This window comes from Arachis duranensis, chromosome 4 (assembly GCF_000817695.3).
Source record: "Arachis duranensis cultivar V14167 chromosome 4, aradu.V14167.gnm2.J7QH, whole genome shotgun sequence".
Classification (NCBI taxonomy): domain Eukaryota; kingdom Viridiplantae; phylum Streptophyta; class Magnoliopsida; order Fabales; family Fabaceae; genus Arachis; species Arachis duranensis.
The window spans coordinates 119,557,690-119,578,488 of NC_029775.3; the positions used below are offsets into that span (position 1 = coordinate 119,557,690).

At 34.7% G+C, this 20,799-nt stretch overlaps 1 protein-coding gene across 3 annotated transcripts in view; it reads left to right on the forward strand.

Annotated features, from left to right (window-relative positions):
* The window catches only part of LOC107486456 (callose synthase 3), a 22,794-nt gene extending 3,000 nt beyond the window's left edge, over nt 1–19,794 (forward strand). For 2 of the 3 annotated variants that reach the window (XM_052260203.1, XM_052260202.1), the window contains exons 9-43: nt 1,585–1,676; nt 2,275–2,401; nt 3,126–3,257; nt 3,341–3,417; nt 3,498–3,582; nt 4,548–4,670; nt 4,762–4,876; nt 5,071–5,405; nt 5,528–5,580; nt 5,672–5,732; nt 6,054–6,123; nt 6,202–6,257; nt 6,330–6,416; nt 6,718–6,852; nt 6,939–7,033; nt 7,175–7,259; nt 7,351–7,511; nt 9,618–9,741; nt 9,966–10,075; nt 10,164–10,260; nt 10,339–10,490; nt 11,920–12,029; nt 12,134–12,259; nt 12,398–12,466; nt 12,635–12,851; nt 12,958–13,093; nt 13,798–13,917; nt 13,991–14,109; nt 14,186–14,269; nt 15,628–15,740; nt 16,548–16,777; nt 17,066–17,866; nt 17,963–18,013; nt 18,472–18,654; nt 19,133–19,794. In XM_052260203.1, the coding sequence (XP_052116163.1) occupies nt 1,585–1,676; nt 2,275–2,401; nt 3,126–3,257; nt 3,341–3,417; nt 3,498–3,582; nt 4,548–4,670; nt 4,762–4,876; nt 5,071–5,405; nt 5,528–5,580; nt 5,672–5,732; nt 6,054–6,123; nt 6,202–6,257; nt 6,330–6,416; nt 6,718–6,852; nt 6,939–7,033; nt 7,175–7,259; nt 7,351–7,511; nt 9,618–9,741; nt 9,966–10,075; nt 10,164–10,260; nt 10,339–10,490; nt 11,920–12,029; nt 12,134–12,259; nt 12,398–12,466; nt 12,635–12,851; nt 12,958–13,093; nt 13,798–13,917; nt 13,991–14,109; nt 14,186–14,269; nt 15,628–15,740; nt 16,548–16,777; nt 17,066–17,866; nt 17,963–18,013; nt 18,472–18,654; nt 19,133–19,384 (4,983 nt within the window). In that variant the 3' untranslated portion in view covers nt 19,385–19,794. The remainder of the gene's footprint in view (nt 1–1,584; nt 1,677–2,274; nt 2,402–3,125; nt 3,258–3,340; nt 3,418–3,497; nt 3,583–4,547; nt 4,671–4,761; nt 4,877–5,070; nt 5,406–5,527; nt 5,581–5,671; nt 5,733–6,053; nt 6,124–6,201; nt 6,258–6,329; nt 6,417–6,717; nt 6,853–6,938; nt 7,034–7,174; nt 7,260–7,350; nt 7,512–9,617; nt 9,742–9,965; nt 10,076–10,163; nt 10,261–10,338; nt 10,491–11,919; nt 12,030–12,133; nt 12,260–12,397; nt 12,467–12,634; nt 12,852–12,957; nt 13,094–13,797; nt 13,918–13,990; nt 14,110–14,185; nt 14,270–15,627; nt 15,741–16,547; nt 16,778–17,065; nt 17,867–17,962; nt 18,014–18,471; nt 18,655–19,132) is intronic. The other variant, XM_052260204.1, reaches the window with a different exon arrangement.
* Nucleotides 19,795–20,799: the final 1,005 nt, after the last annotated feature.

The following is a 20,799-nucleotide window of genomic DNA, read 5'->3' on the forward strand; positions in this document are numbered from 1 at the left end:
TCAATGTGCACCAAAGCGCTGCAGTTTTTGTCATAGGGCCTTCCAAAACATTTTTTATACGTACAAAATATAATTAAGCTAATGGTTGTCAAAAATTACAATAAGCGCGTCATCAATCAAGTATTAACCATATATAACGACTTTGTCCAAATTCAATACTAGAATTGCATCCAAGTGCAAATGTAAAAGAAAATATTTAATTGTAATTGAATCTTTCAAATGTCAAATTCAATTAATTTCAAAGCAAAATATGATGTCTCACGTGGAAATTTTTTGTTTTTTATAAAATAACTAACATAAATATCGTACTAATAATTAAATTATTAAATAACCAAATAATTAATTTCAAAATTATTTTTATAATTATAAAAAGAGTAACCGTAGGAAGTCAATTTTTTCAGCCAATATTACTCAACTTTTTTAAAGTTATTTTGTTCATTTTAAATTCTAGACCATAAATCAACATCTCTTAACTCTAAATCCTAAATTATAAATCCCAAAAATCTTCCACAAAATGAGATATTTTAGAACTAGAAAAGAAAAATTGGTTAATATTGGCTTGACTAAAGGTTGATTCCTATACTTTCTCTTATAAAAATTATACTACCTAAGAGAGAGATTTTTACTCCACATATTCCAAGGAGAGTAGTTCTCTTGAGAATCCAAAATCACAAGCATAACAATAATAACTCTAATGGTTAATATTGACATTAATTGATATAATAGAAGCAAATTAAACTAAAAATCTCAAATTCTATCTTACCGTAATCCTAAATTTCCGATTTATTGATACGTATAAATATAGACATGACAAAAGTTGAAGATATAAGTAATTATGAAGTTAAAGAGTCACATTGATGCCTTAATATTTGGTGAGACTTGAATTAAAAGTGATTTTCCTCTTCTTCAAGCTTAGACTATTTCAATTAGGACTTGAGAATAAAAGCCAACATAAGAGAGCACAATAATGTATCTGTGTTATTTCTTAATTATTTCTTAATTTTTTTTATATGGGACCTATATTATCGGACAATTTTTTGATAAATTATATGAAGCTAGGCAGCAAATTTTGAATCGTCATCCTGTTCATGCCTGCCTTTTTGGGCTGAATTTTATTTTATAAGAGTAGAAGTGTGTATCTTGCATATCTTACTTCTAGAGATTCTATTTTGATGACAATGATCATTCATTTGGGGACCTTGTGCTTAAAAAACTAGTCTTCTTTCTTTTTACTTTTCATCGTATAAATATGGGCAAATGCTAATGTACTCAAGAAAAAGTAAGGAGTGCAATGCTCCTTAAACTCTGAAACCTAAACCCTAAACTCTTAAATCTAAATCCTAAACTTTAAACTTTAAACTCTAAACTATGAATCCTGAACCTTAAATTCTAAACTCTAAGCTCTAAACTCAAAATTTTAACTATTGATATAAAATATAATAAATAGAGAGCTAAGATTTGTTTGATTGGCAAGGAGTGTAGCACTCCTTACTTACATATTAAGGAGCATTTAAGGATGAATCTACAACAATGCATATAGTAATTGTTAGATGGCCATTTGACTTGTATATTTTATGTGATTAGTTGGATGAGCGTGCATTGACACAAGTGATGAAGAAACTTTTCAAGAATTACAAAATGTGGTGCAAGTATTTGGGCCGGAAAAGTAGCCTTTGGTTAGTGTTTTATTCTCCTATTGTTGAAATATATTCTTAAAATTAAAAGGAACAGTAAGAAACTAAGAATATTACTGAAATAGCTCGTCTCTGTCATTCAACACACATAATATATGTGTAGGAAATATAGTAGAGATTGTTGAAATAGAGAAGAGATATTATTGTTAGATAGTGATTAGTAGTTTAGATGGTGCATTCATGGAGGGTAGTTGATGGGTGCTTTACATTTATTAGTGTTCTCCGTTGCCTACACTTTTTCCGCTTGTATTTGGCTGATTGGTCAATGCCACTGTCACATCGAGGGGGAGTAAGTCACCTACCTTCAAAGCACCTATGGACTACTCTCCATTGGTGCACCAACTAAACTACTAACTACTTCTTAACAATAATATCTCTTCGCATATTTCAATAGAGATGATATAATATCTCAACAAATTATTCAGCATTATATATTATGATTTTGCAAGTTCTTATTTGTGGTGGAAAAGTAGCCTACGGGTTCTTATTTGTACCAGGCTCAATGCTTCTATTTAGCTTTGCCTAGAAATATGTATTTGTAAGATTTGAATGCAACCTGCCTTGTGATTGTTTATTGCAGGTTACCAACCGTAGAACAGAAAGTGCAGCAACGCAAACTTCTGTATATGGGTCTGTACCTTCTAATATGGGGTGAAGCCGCGAACCTAAGACTCATGCCGGAATGCCTTTGCTATATATATCACCATGTATGAGAAGATGTTAATTTCCTTTTCCTATAATGTTTGGTTGATCCCTGTTTTTCCCATTTTCTAAGCTCTTGTAGATATTTGACTTGCTCTATGTTGAAATATGAGAAGAGATATTATTGTTAGATAGTAGGTAGTAGTCTAGATGGTGCATTAATAGAGAGTACTTAATAGATGCTTTACATTTATTACTCATTGTTTCCCAGTTTATCTATTATGTTTCTTCAACTGCAAGAAAAATTAGACTAAAATTACAAGCAATAATTTATGTGAGAAACAATGAGTATATATCCAAATTATTCCTTCCGAATTATTTTTTAAAATTTTCTTTGGCAGGAAATTAATATTTCTCTTGACTTTAAAAGTGGACATAAGTTTGGTTGTTACATTGTTGGTTATTCTTTCCCATAATGGACCAATTTGATGTAAAAGTTTCTAAAAGATTTCTTGAGTATCTCTCAAGAGTAACAATTGAAGTCCTTATCCAAATTAGAAGGATTACCAAGTTCACTTAGATGAGCCCTTTGTCATTAGATTCCATCATTCATATGTGAAACACAAATGTGTGTTTTTTGTTTGGAATAATATTGTTTAAGAGAGGTTGTGTTTTGCACAATAAAGCATTTAATGGTATGCCCGATTCAAATAAAACCTTTTGATGGTAACTTAACATTTTTGTTGAATATTGATGCGATTTGGTATCTTTTCATGATGGTTTCTGTAGATGGCTTTTGAATTATTTCATATGCTTAGTATTGATCCAATGACGGGGGAGAATGTCATGCAAGCAAATGGGTGTGAAAAGGAGGCTTTCTTAAGGAAAGTTGTTGCTCCTATTTATGATGTGATTGCAAAGGTTATCCATATAATATAATATATTATTTATTTATTTATTTATTTTCATATTGGTAATATGAAATTAATTGCTTTGGTCATAAGGAAGCTAAAAGGAGCAAAGGAGGAATCTCAAAGAATTCAGAATGGAGGAACTATGATGATTTGAATGAATATTTTTGGTGTAGTTGCTGCTTTTATTTTTCCTTTGGTGTTCATCATTAATACCTGTCTCAGAATTAATTTAGTGATGAAATTACAGGTCAGCTGATTGCTTCCAGTTAGGTTGGCCAATGCGTGCTGATGCTGATTTTTTTTGCGTGCCTGATAAGCTAGATTTTTACAATGTAAGCACTGGTCACTAATCTCTCTTTTCCACTCCATGTGTTGGTTTTAGCCATTTAGTTTGTTCTAAATTCTTTTAAAGAAATGAGACGTGTGATTTTTTTGGTGATCCACTTGTTTCTTATTCCATTAGAGTTTTTTGTAAAGGTAAACATTTATGAAGGCTATTGTTTTCATAGGAGTGCTAGGATTTTTCTATATATGTGGATCAATTACAAATTATTATCTTTTGTCCATTGATATCTTTCTAGGTTTTTATTGTGCTCCATATTTCTAGGAAAATGATTTCAGTTTGGATGTAGTGCCAAATTGTGTTTTGCTTCTTCTATTTGATTGCTGTTTTGGTGTCTCAGGAATGAAGTTTCCTCATGTTATTATTTCTATTTACTGCATAAAGCATAATACTGTTGCTTTTGTTTCACCTTGTAAAACTGTATATCTAAGATCTGTTGTACTGAAATTGAGTTGCCATTTTTTGACTTCTTTATTGGAGCCAAACTACATAGTTGTGTATTCATGTCTTGTCTCTACTGTCCCAGGTTTTGGAGTGGACAGAAATTGTGTATTTGTGTCTTGGGATGAAGTTTTAAAATTTTTCTGTTTCTCCCCATCAAACTGGTTTATGTACTTACTACTCTGCATTTTTGTCCTAGGGACAGCTTCCAAACACTGCCTTAGAGTCGGTCTTTTGAGTGAGAAAGACATATGACATCATTGTGTTTCAACCACATGGCAAAAGATGGATAACATAAGCATTATGTAATAATGCCCATAAATACAAACATATGATTTCACAAATTACATGTTCTAATGGATCCTAATTATAATCAACTAATAATCACAAATGACAACATTCTAACTGTCTCTACAAGCATTGTTATATCTTCTGTTTTTAAATGGAACTCTTATCATTTGTACTAGCACAAAAAGTATAAAGAAGTTTATAAAGAAAACTGTCAATGTGCAGGATCATGAGCTGGCTAACAGATACCGATGGATTGGGAAAGTAAATTTTGTTGAGATACGGTCATTTTGGCATATTTTCAGAAGTTTCGACCGCATGTGGAGTTTTTTCATCCTGTGTTTACACGTATTAATTTCCCACATTATGTTGCCTTGCCTTCCTCTTGAATTTGTTGCCAAAAAAGATCTGTGTCTGAAAATGGTTAATTTGGTGTCAGGTTATGATTGTTGTTGCTTGGAATGGATCTGATGATCCATCTTCAGTCTCTTACGGTGATGCATTAAGGGTGTTGACCGTATTTATAACAGCAGCTATATTGAATCTTGGCCAAGGTAGGTAATCAAATTTTGTCTGCATATGATATTTCATTATCCTGCTATGATATTTCAGTTCACCCTGTTACTGAGATGATGCCTTATACTTCATTTATTCAGTTATGTGACTCTGTTCAATTGTAACATATTGTGGTCCTCTGACCTCTTACATTACTGAGATTCTGACCGACTCTTTCTCTCCACTTGTGCAGCTGTTCTTGATATCATTCTTTGTTGGAAAGCAAAACAGAATATGTCATTGTATGTTAAGTTAAGATACATTCTCAAAGTTGTTTCAGCTGCAGCTTGGGTGTTTGTTCTGTCAGTTACTTATGCATGTACATGGGATAATCCTCCTGGGTTTGCTCAAACCATCAGAAGCTGGATTGGAGATGATGCGAGTTTTCCTTCGTTGTTTATCTTGGCTATTGTTATTTACTTGTCACCGAATATGCTCGCTGCTGTATTCTTTCTATTCCCATCTGCTTACCAGTTCCTTGAGAGGTTGAACTATAGGATTGTGATGCTAATGATATGGTGGTCACAGGTAGGCAGTAGTTTGTTTTTTTGAATATTCTTCTGGTTGGTATACCCAAGAGCAGTTTTATGCAATTACAATGGAGATATTTGGATTCTAACTTGGTCTTTCTGATGCATTATAATCGCCAGCCTTGTCTTTATATTGGTAGGGCAATGCATGAGAGTGCATTTTCCCGTTTCAAGTAAGAAATTGAAGTTGAGAAGCTTCTATTTTCCATGACTGCTTAATATTTGCAGGCATCTGATGCTTTGCAATCTTGTTTATTATTTCAGATACACGATGTTTTGGGCCCTTGTTATAGTTACAAAGCTGGGTTTCAGTTACTATATAGAGGTGATGAATTTTTATTTCATTTCATTTTGAAGCTAAGTCATTAGTTTCTTTCTGATAATTTTATTATGATTATTTGCTTTTTCATATTCAGTTCCACCATTTGCGTGATTGTTGCTAAATTAAGCCACTGTCACAATGTTACAACTTAAGATGTAGTTCTTGGTGTTGGGATCTGCATTGTGACGAACTAGCTAGCCTGGAGTTCTAGCCACATCTTTTATGAATTTTAATTCTTTTCCTACTGCCTTTTTGTGACATGGAGCATTCTTCCAGAACAATTATGTGATTTTTACTTGTTCATCTTTCTTAAATTTACTGTAGATAAAACCTCTAGTTGGACCTACGAAAGCTCTGATCCCAACATTCCCATGGCACAAATTTTTTCCTCATGGTAATAAGCTTGAATGCAGTGGCTTTCATATGAATTCATTTCCTCACAGGATCTTATTACTGCTTGTGCGCTTTGCAGCTCAGAACAACATAAGAATTGGTGCCTGTGTTGCACTTTGGACTCCAATTACACTGGTAGGATTATGTATGTGATTAACATCCTTTTCTAAGTATCTGTAGCATACTTGTATAACTCCGTTTTTTCAGGTATACTTCATGGATACACAAATTTGGTATGCATTATTCTCAACCTTATTTGGTGGTATATATGGTGCATACCAACGCATTGGGGAGGTTAGTATATTGTCCCCTTATGCATTGGTTTTATGCTTTGAACATATTTGTGGGAAACTCAGAAGGCTTATTCTTTTAGTGTTCATCTTGTCCCATTGGAAAACTTTGGATTGGGTTTCTTCTAGTTAGGGCTGTTTAATTTCCTATAATTTCAACTTTATTATTGATATAATATAGCTACCAATAATTCTACTATTGTTAATATTGTTACCTCTTTCTGGCATATCTTTTATTGACACATGATCATTTTTATATGATAACTTGATCTCATCTTGCTTTAGTGGATGATCTCGGTTTTCAGATACGGACACTAGAAATGCTTAGATCTCGTTTTCACTTGTTGCCTGGTGCCTTCAATGCCAATTTGTTCCCAGATGAAAAGAATGATTCAAGTAAAAGAGGAATAAAAGCCATCTTTTCTCGTAGAATTACTAAGGTTAACTAGTTTACTTTTACCATTAGTTTATTGAGCTTATGATTAGTGCATCTTTACATTGGATTACATCAGTTTACTTGGTACAGGTTCCATCTAACAAAGGGAAGGAGGCTGCTAGATTTGCAAAATTGTGGAACCCAATAATCACCAGTTTCAGAGAGGAAGATCTTATTAGTAATCGGTAATGTGATGGATAGTGTAATTTTTTCCCTTTTTTTAGTACTTGATATGTTTTCCCCGATTTCTGCTCCTCTCTCCAGTAGTCCAGTCTCCATACAGTACCTTTTGTATGGTAGTCTAATGAGAGTATTATACTATTCAGGGAAATGGACCTTTTGCTTGTACCTTATAGGGTTGATCGTGAGTTGGGTTTTATGCAATGGCCCCCCTTCCTGCTTGCTAACAAGGTTTGTTTATTTTTCACATCTCTGTACTGTTTAATTCCTCCAGTTCCATGTACTCATTTAATGATTCTGTTTGTGGCTCTATGGTCACTAGATCCAAACTGCAGTAAGTATGGCCATGGACAGCAGTGTATATGGTTCTGATCTAAGAGAAAGAATTGAGGCTGACAGTTACATGTCTTATGCTGTTCGTGAATGCTATGCTTCACTCAAGAGCATTATCAAGCACTTGATTCAAGGGGAACATGAGAAGCAGTAAGTCTTTTGAAGCCATTTATTATAGTAGTTTACATAAGTGTGATTGTGGAAAAGTAAACAAGAAGTGTAGGTGAAACATCTACGGGACAGGAGAACGCTACTTCAATAAGTTGAATGGTCGAGCTATATTGCACGTATGTTTTGCACAAATTACTTACTTATCACACGACCAAATACGTATAGTCACATGTTTTGCACACCCTCCAGGGGATGTCAAAATTCCCCATCTAGCGGGACTTCCTACAGGGACTGCCCTAGGTAACTAAAAATTCAGGTCTGGGTGTGGCGATAGCCCTCCTTGCCTTGGAAGACCCACATTATGTTAAAGTACTAAAATACCCTTCCCGTAATGCATTGCATATCCATTTATTATGCCTTTATGACATTTCACATATAATGCATTTTATTTAGATAAAAAATGCTTAGAACCAATTGGCCCATACTCAGTTTCAAAACTTAAAATTCACCTCATATACTACTGATACAACGGAATTGGTCTTGCCAATCCGTTACATCTACACTCTTTATAATAAATACCGTTTTGACACAATATTTTCTTAACAATTAAACATGTGTTTTCTTTGTTTTGTTAATTATAAAATAATTTAAATATACAATTAATTAGTAACAACCATATTTTTATATGGGTGTCAAGAGTGTTTGGTGTATGAATAGTACCTTTCTATCCTTGCTATGTGGATTCCTGATATTCTGAAAGAAAATCTTAGCTCCTCGGAGAGGCCCTTAAGGGAGAAGTAGTCTATCAATTGCTTATCCTCCGGCATAACCATCAACATTCTTTGTATTGGAGTTGGTTGCGGTGGCTGCAATTCCCCAAAAGACGAAATTTTTTTTGGCAAGCTCGTCATCAAAATTTCCCACAAAATCTTTTTGTTTTGGTTGTGGCTTGGCTTCTTCTCTGACTTGTCCTAAGTGTTTAGGAAATGTATGCGATGCACTGTCTGCACAATTGCCTACTTGCTTAGTGGTCTGACACAGGATGGGTCTGTATGATGTGAGGCTGCTCTCTATGCTTTGCTTCCAATCTCAGTACAAGCTCATGTTCAGGCAACCAACTTGTCTTCTCTTTTTATCGACCATTTGGTGGCTCTGGCGATGGTATTTGATTTATGATTTTACTGAGAGAAGTTGGATAAGTGATTCTATTTTCTGGGAAGCGGTTCACACTCATTCAGATTGTTGTATATTCATTAAAGCAAGCTGCCTTTATATGCTAGATGTACAACAGACTCCTATTATTAGGGAGGAAATTATGGTTACAATTAAATGTAACATATTACTCCTAATTAGTGATAGTATTAGAGTTTTGTTGGTCTAACTAAACAGCAAAATCTAGTTCAGGGAGAAAGGGTTGCATAACACTTACAAAGGTTATCATGGCATCACAAGTGATGAGAGAACTACAATACTCCCCCCTAGTGTCCAAGAGTGGGCATATGTAAGTGGGCCAACTAATAAACACTGCATAAGCTGATACCATATTAGAATTGAGTGGGCCTAACTCACCCCTAAAAGATAACTATAAAAGGGTGAGGGTTGCTTAACATTTATAAAGGCTATCATGATCATGTTCCAAGTGACGTGGGACTTCTAATAGAGTTTTCTATCATTAACAAGGAAAGGAATCTACACTAGTTCATCGAAGATTCTGCAATAAATATCTTCTCATGGAAAAAAAACAGGAAAGATCAGCAATAAATATCTCTAGTTCATCGAAGATTCTGCAATACTCCCTCAAGGGAGTGAATGTTCTTCCCATAACCTTGCTAGCTGGCTCCAAAAATCTTGAGGTTGGGGCCCTTGGGAAGTACATTTGCTATTTAATCTTCTGTTCAAAGATATGGAAGATGAAGGCTGCCATCTGCTAACTTCTCTTTTATAGGATCTCTGTCAATCTTCTCATGTTTTGTGTGATCTTGCTGAATCTGATTGTGCGCAGTTTTAATTGTTAACTTAATTCTTTTTCTGTTCTAAATGATATCAGATTGTCGGTTCCTTCATAAAATAATACAGGAAACAGTAGTTTCATCACTTTTTGATACAATATCTAGCCTAAACTTCTTTTGATGTCTTTCATAACAGGGTTGTAGATTTCATCTTTGCTGAAATAGACAGCCATGCTGAGGCTGGTACTTTGATAAGTGAATTCAGAATGAGTACTCTTGCCCACCTCTACAGACAGTTTGTTATGCTAATAGAATATTTGGTAACATTTTAGCCCTCTTTAATTCATTAGTTCACATTTTCTTACATTTGATGAACTTTGGAGTAAAATTGTTTTGGGACCTTTCTCAATAAGATTTGATTATAACCTTTCTCTTATATTTGATTAATTTCTATTATAAGCTAATCAAAGATCAAGCACAGAACATCCTAATTTCTTTTCAGTTTGGTTGCCAAAATCTAACTCATTTGTTTCCATTGTCATAGATGGAGAACAATAAAAATGATAGGGACCAAGTTGTGATTCTTTTCCAGGACATGCTGGAGGTGGTGACAAGAGATCTGATGATGGCGGATGAGCTGGATCATATAGTTAGGTGATGCATGTATAGAGTGTTATGTCTACATCTTTAAATTGCATCTTACTTCCTCCTGTAGTTATGATCTTATCATTTTGTTTTATAGTTTGGTGCATTCAGACCTTGATATTCGCCAACCATTTACATCTGAAGTAGCTCTCAGGTTTCCAGTTGTACAGCCCACAGAAGCTTGGAGAGAGAAGGTTGTTAACAAATGAATTATTATGATGAAAGTTTGAATAGTGAATTCTATTGGTAATGACTTAGTTTCTCTTGGATAGATTGAGCGGCTTTACTTGCTACTTACAACAAAAGAATCTGCCATGGATGTACCATCTAACTTAGAAGCAAGAAGAAGGATTTCTTTCTTCTCAAGTTCACTGTTTATGGACATACCAAAGGCACCCAATGTTCACAGCATGCTTTCATTCTCGTAAGTTCTCCTTCAGTCTACATCCTGTGCCATTTCCCTGTTGAAATTCATTAAACATTCAGATTAAAGATTATGCTAATGTCCTCTATTGCATTTGGCATGATCTTAATATGTTCCTTCCCTTGCATTCTTGTTGATTAACAATTCAAAAGATTTTAGTTCTCTGAACTACTTTAATGACAGAAGTTTTAGTCATTATACTTTATGAACTACTACAATATCGTGAAAAACCATGGTAAACTTTAAGGTTTAATTTAGTTGGCTCAAAGGATTTTTCAAAGATTCTTAAACAAGAAAAAAGGTGGCATCAAGTACTATCCATTGAAATGCGTCTGGGAATAAGGTGTAGAATTTTCTTTCTAGTATTTCAGCTTGAAATTGTGCCCGTGTACTATTAGAATTGATATTGAGTGAACCTAACTCAACCCTGAAAGCTAGCTCATGGGGTGAGAGATGCCTCACACTTTTAAACTCTCTAGAGACCTTATTGTCTGAAGTGTGAACATTTACTGGTCGGTTGCCCAACAATATTGGATCGGATAGACTTTGATATCATATTAGTATCTAGGTATATCTAGTATTGATTTTATATTTATTTAGTTTCATATTATATTGATTTCATCATTATAATTAACTTTTATTATTGGCCTATAAAGAGGTGCTCCTCAATGTACATAACATGACAAACATCATCTGATATTTATTCTTGAGTTTTTATTATGAATTCTATCATGGTATTCTCCTTGAACTCTCCGAATTTTGCCGTTGCTCCAAACTCTTTTGTGAGAGTATTTTTACTTTTTTATTCTAGTTTTCAATCCAACAATACACCTTTTGTGTGCACTTCAAGTTCCTGCAATTTTGTTTGCACCTTGTTTTTCGGCAGTTCTGTTTGCACCCCGAGTTTTCCCCCAATTTCATCTGCTCCCCGAGTTTTTCAGCAGTTCTCTCTGCACCCCAAGTTTTCCGACTGTTCCATCTGCACCCCGAGTTTTGGCAATTCTGTCTGCACCTTGAGTTCCGACAGTTCCAGCAGTTTCGTCAACACTCTCCACCCAAGTTCCTGCAGTTCTGTCTGATCCCCGTTCCTGTAATTCTAGCTACACTCAGTTCTTGCAGTGATTTCAAACTTCTGAGAATTTTATTTAGATATTATTTTAGTTTTCTTATTTTGATGTTTTTCAATAAGTTACCGCTTGAGTTTGAAGGGGTATGTTTTTCAGTATATCTCGTATTTGTTTTATATTTAGTTAGTTTGATTTTATATTGATTTAATCATTATAATTAGATTGTATTCTTGGCCTATAAATAGGCACTCTTCATTCTACATAACATGACAATATTTGATATTTATTCTTGAGTTTTTATCATGAATTCTATCAATATTAGTATATGCTACCTAACAAGTTGTTGTGGACTTTTCATGTAGGGTTTTAACACCACATTATAGAGAAGAAGTTCTCTTCCATTTACATGATTTGGAGGCACCAAATGAAGATGGTGCTTCATTACTCTCCTACTTGCAACAGATGTTTCCAGGTTAACCATTACCTAAATAACTCTCTTCAAAGCATAAATGTGAAAATTCATGGGTTGAGATATGTAATGTATTGCTCGTTAGCATTTTTATTACTGATGTACAGATGAGTGGAAGAACTTTCTTGAGAGAATTGGGTGTGCTAGTGATGAGGAACTTAGAGAGAGCGAGGAGTTAGAAGAAGAACTTCGTCTCTGGGCATCCTATAGAGGCCCAACTTTGACTAGAACTGGTTTTCTTTCTGCCTCCATCTCTTTCTCTATTGGACACACTGTTAACTCAAGTGATTATGTTCATATATTGTTTGTTCTAGCCTTGGAGTTTAGAATGTCTATCATTGCAAGAAACTGAAGTATTATTATTAATGCAGTAAGAGGCATGATGTATTACAAAAAAGCTTTGGAGCTCCAGGCTTTTCTTGATATGTCCAGAGATGAAGGTGAATTCCTTCTCTTGAAAATGAAAGGATTTATTTATTTATTTATTAAAATAGGACATTATGGCACTAGTTATCTTTATAGCTTACCTTAAAGGAAAAGACTCTTTGTTAATCATTACTGAACCTTAGTTGTTTGTTACTAATAACTTTGCTTTTCTGAATGGTCAGATTTGATGAAAGGTAATGAAGCTATGGAAAGTTCATACACAGATAACTCAGACACAGAAAATTCAGATGATAGCTTAAGGGGGGGAAGGTTATCAGGGACAGATTGCCAAGCAGTAGCTGATATGAAATTCACATGCGTAGTCTCGTGCCAACAATATGGTATTGACAAGAGATCTGGTTCTCCACTAGCACAGGACATATTAAGGCTTATGAAAAGGTAAGCATTTAAGCCCAATCACTATGGCGGGCTAGTATACCTGTTTTCATCACAGTAAAATATGGTCATTGTGCCCATTAATTGGTATTAATATTTTACTGTGCAGATATCCTTCACTTCGAATTGCCTATATTGATGAGGTAGAGGAATCTGGCAACGACAGACAAAAAAAGAACATCAAGGTTTACTACTCTTGTTTGGTGAAGGTTTCTGACCCACATCGAGCTCTGCCTCTGGACCAGGTATGTGGTATTCTGATCATGGTAAAGGCAGTATATGATGATTTGTAGTTCCTTTTTCCCCCCTACTAGTAATATATTCTTTTGATATAATGAAATTTTTAGGTTTGCATAAGTTTTTGATCCCTATAAAATAAGCTCTTTTTGGTTTATATATATATATATATACCAGCAAAATTACAGAACTGCCTAAATTAATCTCTGGCGTCAACCTTCCTTGGGTAAGAACTGTGAACAGGAGATGGGGAAGAAAGGGTCGATGATTCTAATTTAGATAACTTCTGAGTTTTGCTGGATTAAACCAAAAGAGAAATTTTACGAGGACCAACAACGTAAAGCGCTTATGTTATGGGGGAGCAAAAACTTCTTTAAGCCAATGTTTTACTAGAAGAAATTAGGGAATTTTCAACTAAATGATATGAAAAACTCCAGAACAACAAAATCTATATGCAAGAAGGAACAATAGAAACAAGGAACAGAGCAAGGTTTCAATATCAATACATCATAGATGGAAGCTCCCTTTGAAGTCGCTTTGAGCCAAGCAACAGGGAAAAAGTTTAAACTATCCCTCAGAATTGAATATTTATAGTTTTCCTTAGAATTAAAAGTATTGGTATGAAATTTTGACAAAACTGTCACTTTTTTACAATAAAAGTACATTCTTCTATATCTTACTTCATACTCTCCATCTTGACTTTCTGAATAAGGTCATATATAGAATAAAGCTTCCTGGACCAGCTATCTTAGGTGTGGGTAAGCCTGAAAATCAGAATCATGCAATAATTTTCACACGTGGAGAAGGCTTGCAAACAGTTGATATGGACCAGGTATAATGATCATATAAGATCACGTGACAATAAGGCTTCATCATTCCATGTGATTAAGTTTTGTCTCTTATAGGATAATTACATGGAAGAGGCATTGAAAATGAGAAATCTGTTGCAAGAATTTCTGAAGAAGCATGATGGGGTCCAGTTCCCTAGTATTCTTGGACTAAGGGAGCATGTATTCACAGGAAGGTGAACCCATACAGATGATGGTTTTGCAACTACAAATCACACTTTAAATATTACTGACCGTCTTCTCTAATTTCAGTGTTTCTTCCCTTGCACACTTTATGGTAAATCGGGAGACAAGTTTCGCAACGATTGGTCAGAGATTTCTTGCTAATCCCCTGAAGTAAGCTTTTGTTCTTTCTTTTCCACATGTTAGATGATGAACTCAGCCTATGTATACATAGCTGATTCCAAACCCAGAAAAACGAGGGCTGTGTTAACTATAAGGAGGAGTATTAGTAGGATATTTAGGAAGGTATATCCGTATCCATAAAAGAATTACTAAGTTGCAACAAGAAGGGCATTCTCTTCTGGATAAAATCTATAAGTTGTGAAAGTAATGGGATCGAACAAGAATAAATGGAGGGGATGAAACGTGGAGGAAGAAAAGCTTTGCTCAAGGAGGAAAGAGTTCTCATCCAACCACACATCAGTGGTCTGGCCAGCTCCACTTCTGCCACCGAAACCTGGCACAACCAGCAGCCCTTTAGCTGCTCTAATGCAACAGTGCTGGCTTGCAGATTGGAGCAGATTGAATGTAGCTGTTGCAGATTCATATATGGTACGATGACATATGGAAGAGAAGTGGTGATCTGGCAGTAAGGGGCTGCAATTTTAGTGGCAATGAGGCAGTTCTTTGCAGCATTGGTTCAGTAATACAGGGTTGAGGTGCAGCAGTGCCTGGGGGAAGGTTGCTCTTGACGTTAGTTTGTGGCACTACAATGGTTGCTGGAGATTGGGATGTTTACTGATTGAGTTTTTGGTTTTTGTGATCTTTGAGCTATGTGCTGCATTTCTTTTCTGAACTTTCTTCAATTGGTATGGCTATGTTTTGGAACATGCAGCTAAGCATGAGATTAAGGCCATTTTTTGAACTGATTAAAGTTTTTCTTTTCTTTATCGTTTTACTTTTTGGGGATTTGTTGCATTATGAATCTATGGTTCTGTTGTTTTGGGGTTCTGGTTGAAAAGCTCCCGCAAGGCAACATTATTGCACTATAGGCAGGCAGCACACTGTGTATATGCAGAAAGGGCATGGGGCAGATGGTTGAAGGGGTGTGGGGGTGAAGAAGATAATTCTAAACTGAAAAAAAAAATTCAATATAGATTAGCATAAGTTAAGACTAGTTATATTTACAGCCCATGAGATTCAATTGAACTAAAAATATTATGAGATGCAACAATGCATTCTCAAATTCAGCAATGCACATGGCACAACTTGGTAAACCCAAGTTAGACCTTAAGGATGGCCTTGGTATCATACTTTGGATTGAATAATTCCACTGCTAATGAATTTTCACTGTTAATGACGTGTTGATTAGTAGTCTGATGTAACAACAAGTGGCACCAAATTCGGGTATAAGGTGGATTATCAGTAGGGATGCTCTTAAGATGTAGACTAAAGTACATATGGTGAAGGTGTATCTTTCTCTTGGGAAGCCTTTAGTACTCAACAAGTTAACAACAATGTTCAATCTGTAGGGTTCGATTCCACTACGGGCATTCTGATGTGTTTGATAGACTTTTCCACCTTACAAGAGGGGGTGTCAGCAAAGCCTCCAAAGTTGTCAATTTGAGTGAAGATATTTTTGCAGGTACGGTATTCAATCTATTTATCTATCTATCTATCTATTTATAATATATAAAAGCTGATACTAACTCTCTCCATAATGAGTTTAAGTCATCTTTTTTTTGCTAATGATGCCACATCAACAATTCTAATGACTTGGCAAAAGATGAAAATCAACCAATCACTATTTAGTAAAATGTTTTAAAAAAAATTAAAACAAAAAACTCTTATCTATTATTATTCAATTGAAACATCAAGTACTAATTAAATGCAATAAACATACATTAAAAGTGTCATAATAATAATAATTATAAAAAATTTCAATTACAAATATTCAAATTTTACAACTTATACATATTAAGGCTTTTACTACTCTTTATTTTTTAATCTCTCATACTAATTGTTAAAAAATTTTTAAATTTAATATAACATTTTTATATGCTTTTCATTCTCATTCATTTATTTTTTTAATTATTTACAAACAAAACAACCGCAAGAAAAGACAAAGTGTAGCCATTAATGCAAATCGAAAAATGAAAAAAAAATGAAAATGCAGTTTTGTATAACTCTAATATAAATAACCTATGTCTTTTTAAAAAGCAGTTTTGTATAACTCTAATATAAATAACCTATGTCTTTTTTAAAAATAAATAAATTCAAAATTTATTTATAATATGTTCTCTAAAATATTTTTAATATAACATTTATTAAAATATACTATATAGTATAAATAATCTACCTCTTCGCGCATTGCGCGGGTCTCGCTCTAGTTCCTATTATTTGGCTTCTATTTGTCTTCACCTTCTTCAAAGGTTTTAAATTACATTTCCAGGCTTCAACGCTACTCTTCGGGAAGGAAATGTTACTCATCATGAGTACATACAAGTTGGGAAGGCGAGAGATGCAGGTCTCAACCAAATATCTATGTTTGAAGCTAAGATAGCTAGTGGCAATGGAGAGCAGGCACTAAGCCGGGATGTATACCGACTTGGACATCACTTTGACTTCTTCCGAATGCTGTCTTTTTATTTCTCCACAGTTGGATATCACTTCAGTGCTCTTGTAAGCTATTGCTGGAGCCAAATTTTACTAACATGTTGTGTAGTTTTTTCCCCTCTCTTAAGAAACTTGAGAGACTCACATTGGAACCCCAAAGAGTAATGGGAAATGTTATGTGGGGAAACCAAACTCCCCACAAAACAGCAGCTCCTAATGTTTTAAAGATCACAGGAGCTACCATGTGAGCTAAGACTAACTGATGATTTCTCTTTTTGTCCTTGTATTACCATGTGATATAGTTTTTATCTGATGAGCTTTTGAACCTTTTTTTCCCCTGTTAATTTTGGGCAGATTACTGTTATCACTGTATACGCATTCCTTTATGGTCGTCTCTATCTTGTTCTCAATGGGGAAGGTTTGAGTGCACGAAAAGCCATTCAAGACAATAAGCCTCTTCAAGTGGCTCTTGCTTCTCAATCATTAGTTCAAATTGGGTTTTTAATGGTTTTGCCCATGTTTATGGAAATTTCCTTGGAGAGAGGCTACCGAGCTGCAGTTAGTGAGTTCATACTAATGCAGTTTCAGTTGGCCCCCATGTTCTTCATGTTCTCACTCGGGACAATGAGTCACTACTTTGGAAGGACGTTGCTTCATGGAGGTGCAATACCAATATATAGATCTACGGGTCGAGGGTTTGTAGTTTTTCATGTCAATTTTGCTGAAAACTATAGATTTTACTCACGCAGCCACTTTGTGAAGGGTATTGAGCTCTCGATAGTGCTTGTTGTATATGAAATTTTTGGTCATAATTATAGAAGTGATGTTGGATATGTCTTGATTAACATATCAATGTGGTTTATGGCGGGAACATGGCTCTTTGCTCCGTTCCTGTTTAATCCATCTAGTTTTGAATGGCTAAAAATTGTTGATGGTTGGAATGACTGGAATATATGGATTAGGAACGATGGAGGTATTGGTATACCACCTGAGAAAAGTTGGGAATCATGGTGGGAACAGGAACAACAGCATCTCCGATATTCAGGACTGTGGGGAATTGTAGTAGAGATACTGTTATCATTGCGTTTTTTTATCTACCAGTATGGTCTTATATATCACTTAAATATCACCAAAAGGGAATCAAATAGTTTTCTGGTAAGTCTTGTATTCTTCCCTATTTCCTGTATTCTTATCTCACCAAATTTTGACAAGTTGAAATGGACTAACGGGTTTTCTTTCCATGGCTGACAGATATATGGCATTTCATGGTTGGTGATATTTGCAATAGTTTTTGTCATGAAGGTTAGTCACAATCTTCTTTCTATCTTTTAGGGGCGTGTTATAATATACTTGTCCGCTTCCACTGTTATATTGTCTAGCTGGATCCTTTGCATATGGATGTTGTATAGTGGGGAATGGATTAGAGTTTCCTTATGTAGCAATGTGTAGCTAGAATGGAATTTGGGATAGAATAATTGGGAAATCAGAGGGGAAATAGAAGAGATAATTCAGAGGAAGAGAAATTTCTTTCATATTTCACATATCTTACAAGCAACCTATTTATACTATACTACTCTTTCCAATATTAACTAAGTAGGCTATTTGGGCGGTTGGGCCCATGCGTGTTACACAATGTTAAGTAATCCTCTATTCTAGTTTGTATTTTTGGCCCACAAAATGTCAATACTACTTTCTAATTAGTGAATATTGATTTCTATTCGTATAGCAAATTCTTAATTTCCGATTCCTTCTTGTCTCAGATTGTGTCTGCTTGGAGGCGTAAGTTGAGTGCAAAATCTCAATCTTTGATCCGTATAATCAATGGATTGATATTCCTAACGTTTGTGCCAATTGTCACATTGATTGCCCTTCCGCATATGTCCGTGCAGGACATTGTTATTTTTGTTCTTGCCTTCGTGCCGACCGGTTGGGGGATGCTACAGGTCAGTCATCTTTCCATTCCATTCCATTCCATCCATGCTAAACTACCGAATATTTTGTTGGAGTGCTATGCTTGCTATGCTGCAATCCTTTTCTTTTCTTTTTGTTCTATCTTTCTGTGGTTAATTCTTAGGGGGCCTTAGAGCAATAGTGAGTTGTGATTGATGTAATTATCAAGTTAGACTGCCTACATTACACCTTTTTGGGTGCGGCCCTTCTCTAGACCTTGTGTTAACGCAGGATGCTTGTACATCAGACTGTCCTTTTCCTGTGATTAATCCAACCTTTCTCAGTTGTGTCTAGCCAAGTTTTATGGAACTGATTAATTCTAGAATTGCATTATGAGTTTTATTTATGCCATGTCTTCATATTAAATATAGAGCACCATGTCGACTCATATTCATACTCATACGTCTACCATTGCAATCTCTGACGTCAATTTGTTCATGGTTTTGGGTTCATTCGTTCTTTCTTTGGCAGATTGCACAAGCATTAAAACCACTTGTCCAAGTAGTCGGACTCTGGGAATCAGTAAAGACTCTTGCTCGTAACTATGACATGGTGATGGGTTTGCTTTTGTTCACTCCTGTTGCTTTTCTGTCATTGTTCCCTTTTATTTCAGATTTCCAAACACGTACACTTTTCAACAAATGGTTCAGTGGAGATTTGCAAATTCTCAGTACACTCAGAGGCCGAAGGAACGCGCGTTACAGTTACAACAAAAGGGAATAGTTTGAATACTGAAAGGTACCAGAGGCTCTTTGAGAATGAGAAAGTAGAGTAGAAATCAGAGAATGAGAAAGAGAGAAAGTGAGGGAGGGATGGATGATTTCATTACGAAGATGAGTAAAAAATGATCACGGCACACACTTATTACATTGTAGCTTAGAATTTATACTAGCTTAAGACTCTAGTCATAGCAATCACGTGCTCTACTCCTGTAACTAACTCTCAACAGAATTGCCAGCTCAGCTAAATCACTAACTGTTATCAACTGTCATGAACTAAAACATTTCTTAGCTCCTACTTTCTTCTTCACTGCTATGCCTAACACATACAGAATGTCCATCAACCTTTCCAGTGAGAAATGAACACCAATGGCCGAACTGTATAAATAAATAATAATACTTTTATTTAAAGAATCACAAAGCTGGACATCTATAGTAGAAAGTTCTACTAAGTTGTTTCTGCTGATCACTCACAACTCTGTTCGAAGATACAGCACTAAAGATAGAATGTGATTGAAACTGTGAATATCATATTTCGTTAATGTTACACAGTTCATTGATGAAACATGGAAAGGATAATGCGCAAAAAGGCAAAAAGTACATGGGATGATGGGAGAGCAATCTGTAACAAAACTACAAGGCACGCAACGTTACACAATCTGTTTTCCTGCGCAAATAAACCCATATGCAGCACCTAAACTAATTTCCTTTTACCAGCCAAGAAGGATGCTACCAAGTACCAATAGAAGCTTCCGCTAGATCATTAGAAAACCACAATCAAATTTTAATAATAAAACTTCACCTAAAAATTATAAGTATTGTAGTTAGTATAAATTTTGACTAAGTCTTTAATATAATTAGAGTAATATTCCAAATCAGTCCCTAAAAAATTTAGTGATGCTTTAGTCCTCAACAAATTTTCGTTATCAAGTCAGTCCTTAAATTTTTATTTCATGAGCTTGTTTGGAAACCATTTAACATGAGAAAATAATTCTATTTCCTTTAAGAAAATAATTCATTTCTATTTGAAAATTAATTTCATGATTTAAAATTATTATAATATGTTAAAAGAATAAAATTTAAGTTTGAAGAGTATGTGAGTGGATTTAGAAATCAGACCCCTTTTGTTCTGATTTACAAATGAAGAAAAAATGAGAATTGAAATTCTCAAAAGAATTTAAATCATTCATTTTTAATTGTTTTAAAACAAGAAAAAAATTCAACTTTTAAGTGAATTTTAATTCCTAGCATTTCAAACCAGTTCCTACATCATATTGTTTGTCTATATAGATCAACTGGTCTTAGTATTTTAAAAAATTTTAGGGACTTACATGTTTTTATTAAATAAATGATGGAGATTAATTTATCTAATTTTCTTTTATCAAATTTTGATACGGAGATTGGTATATCTAATAAAAT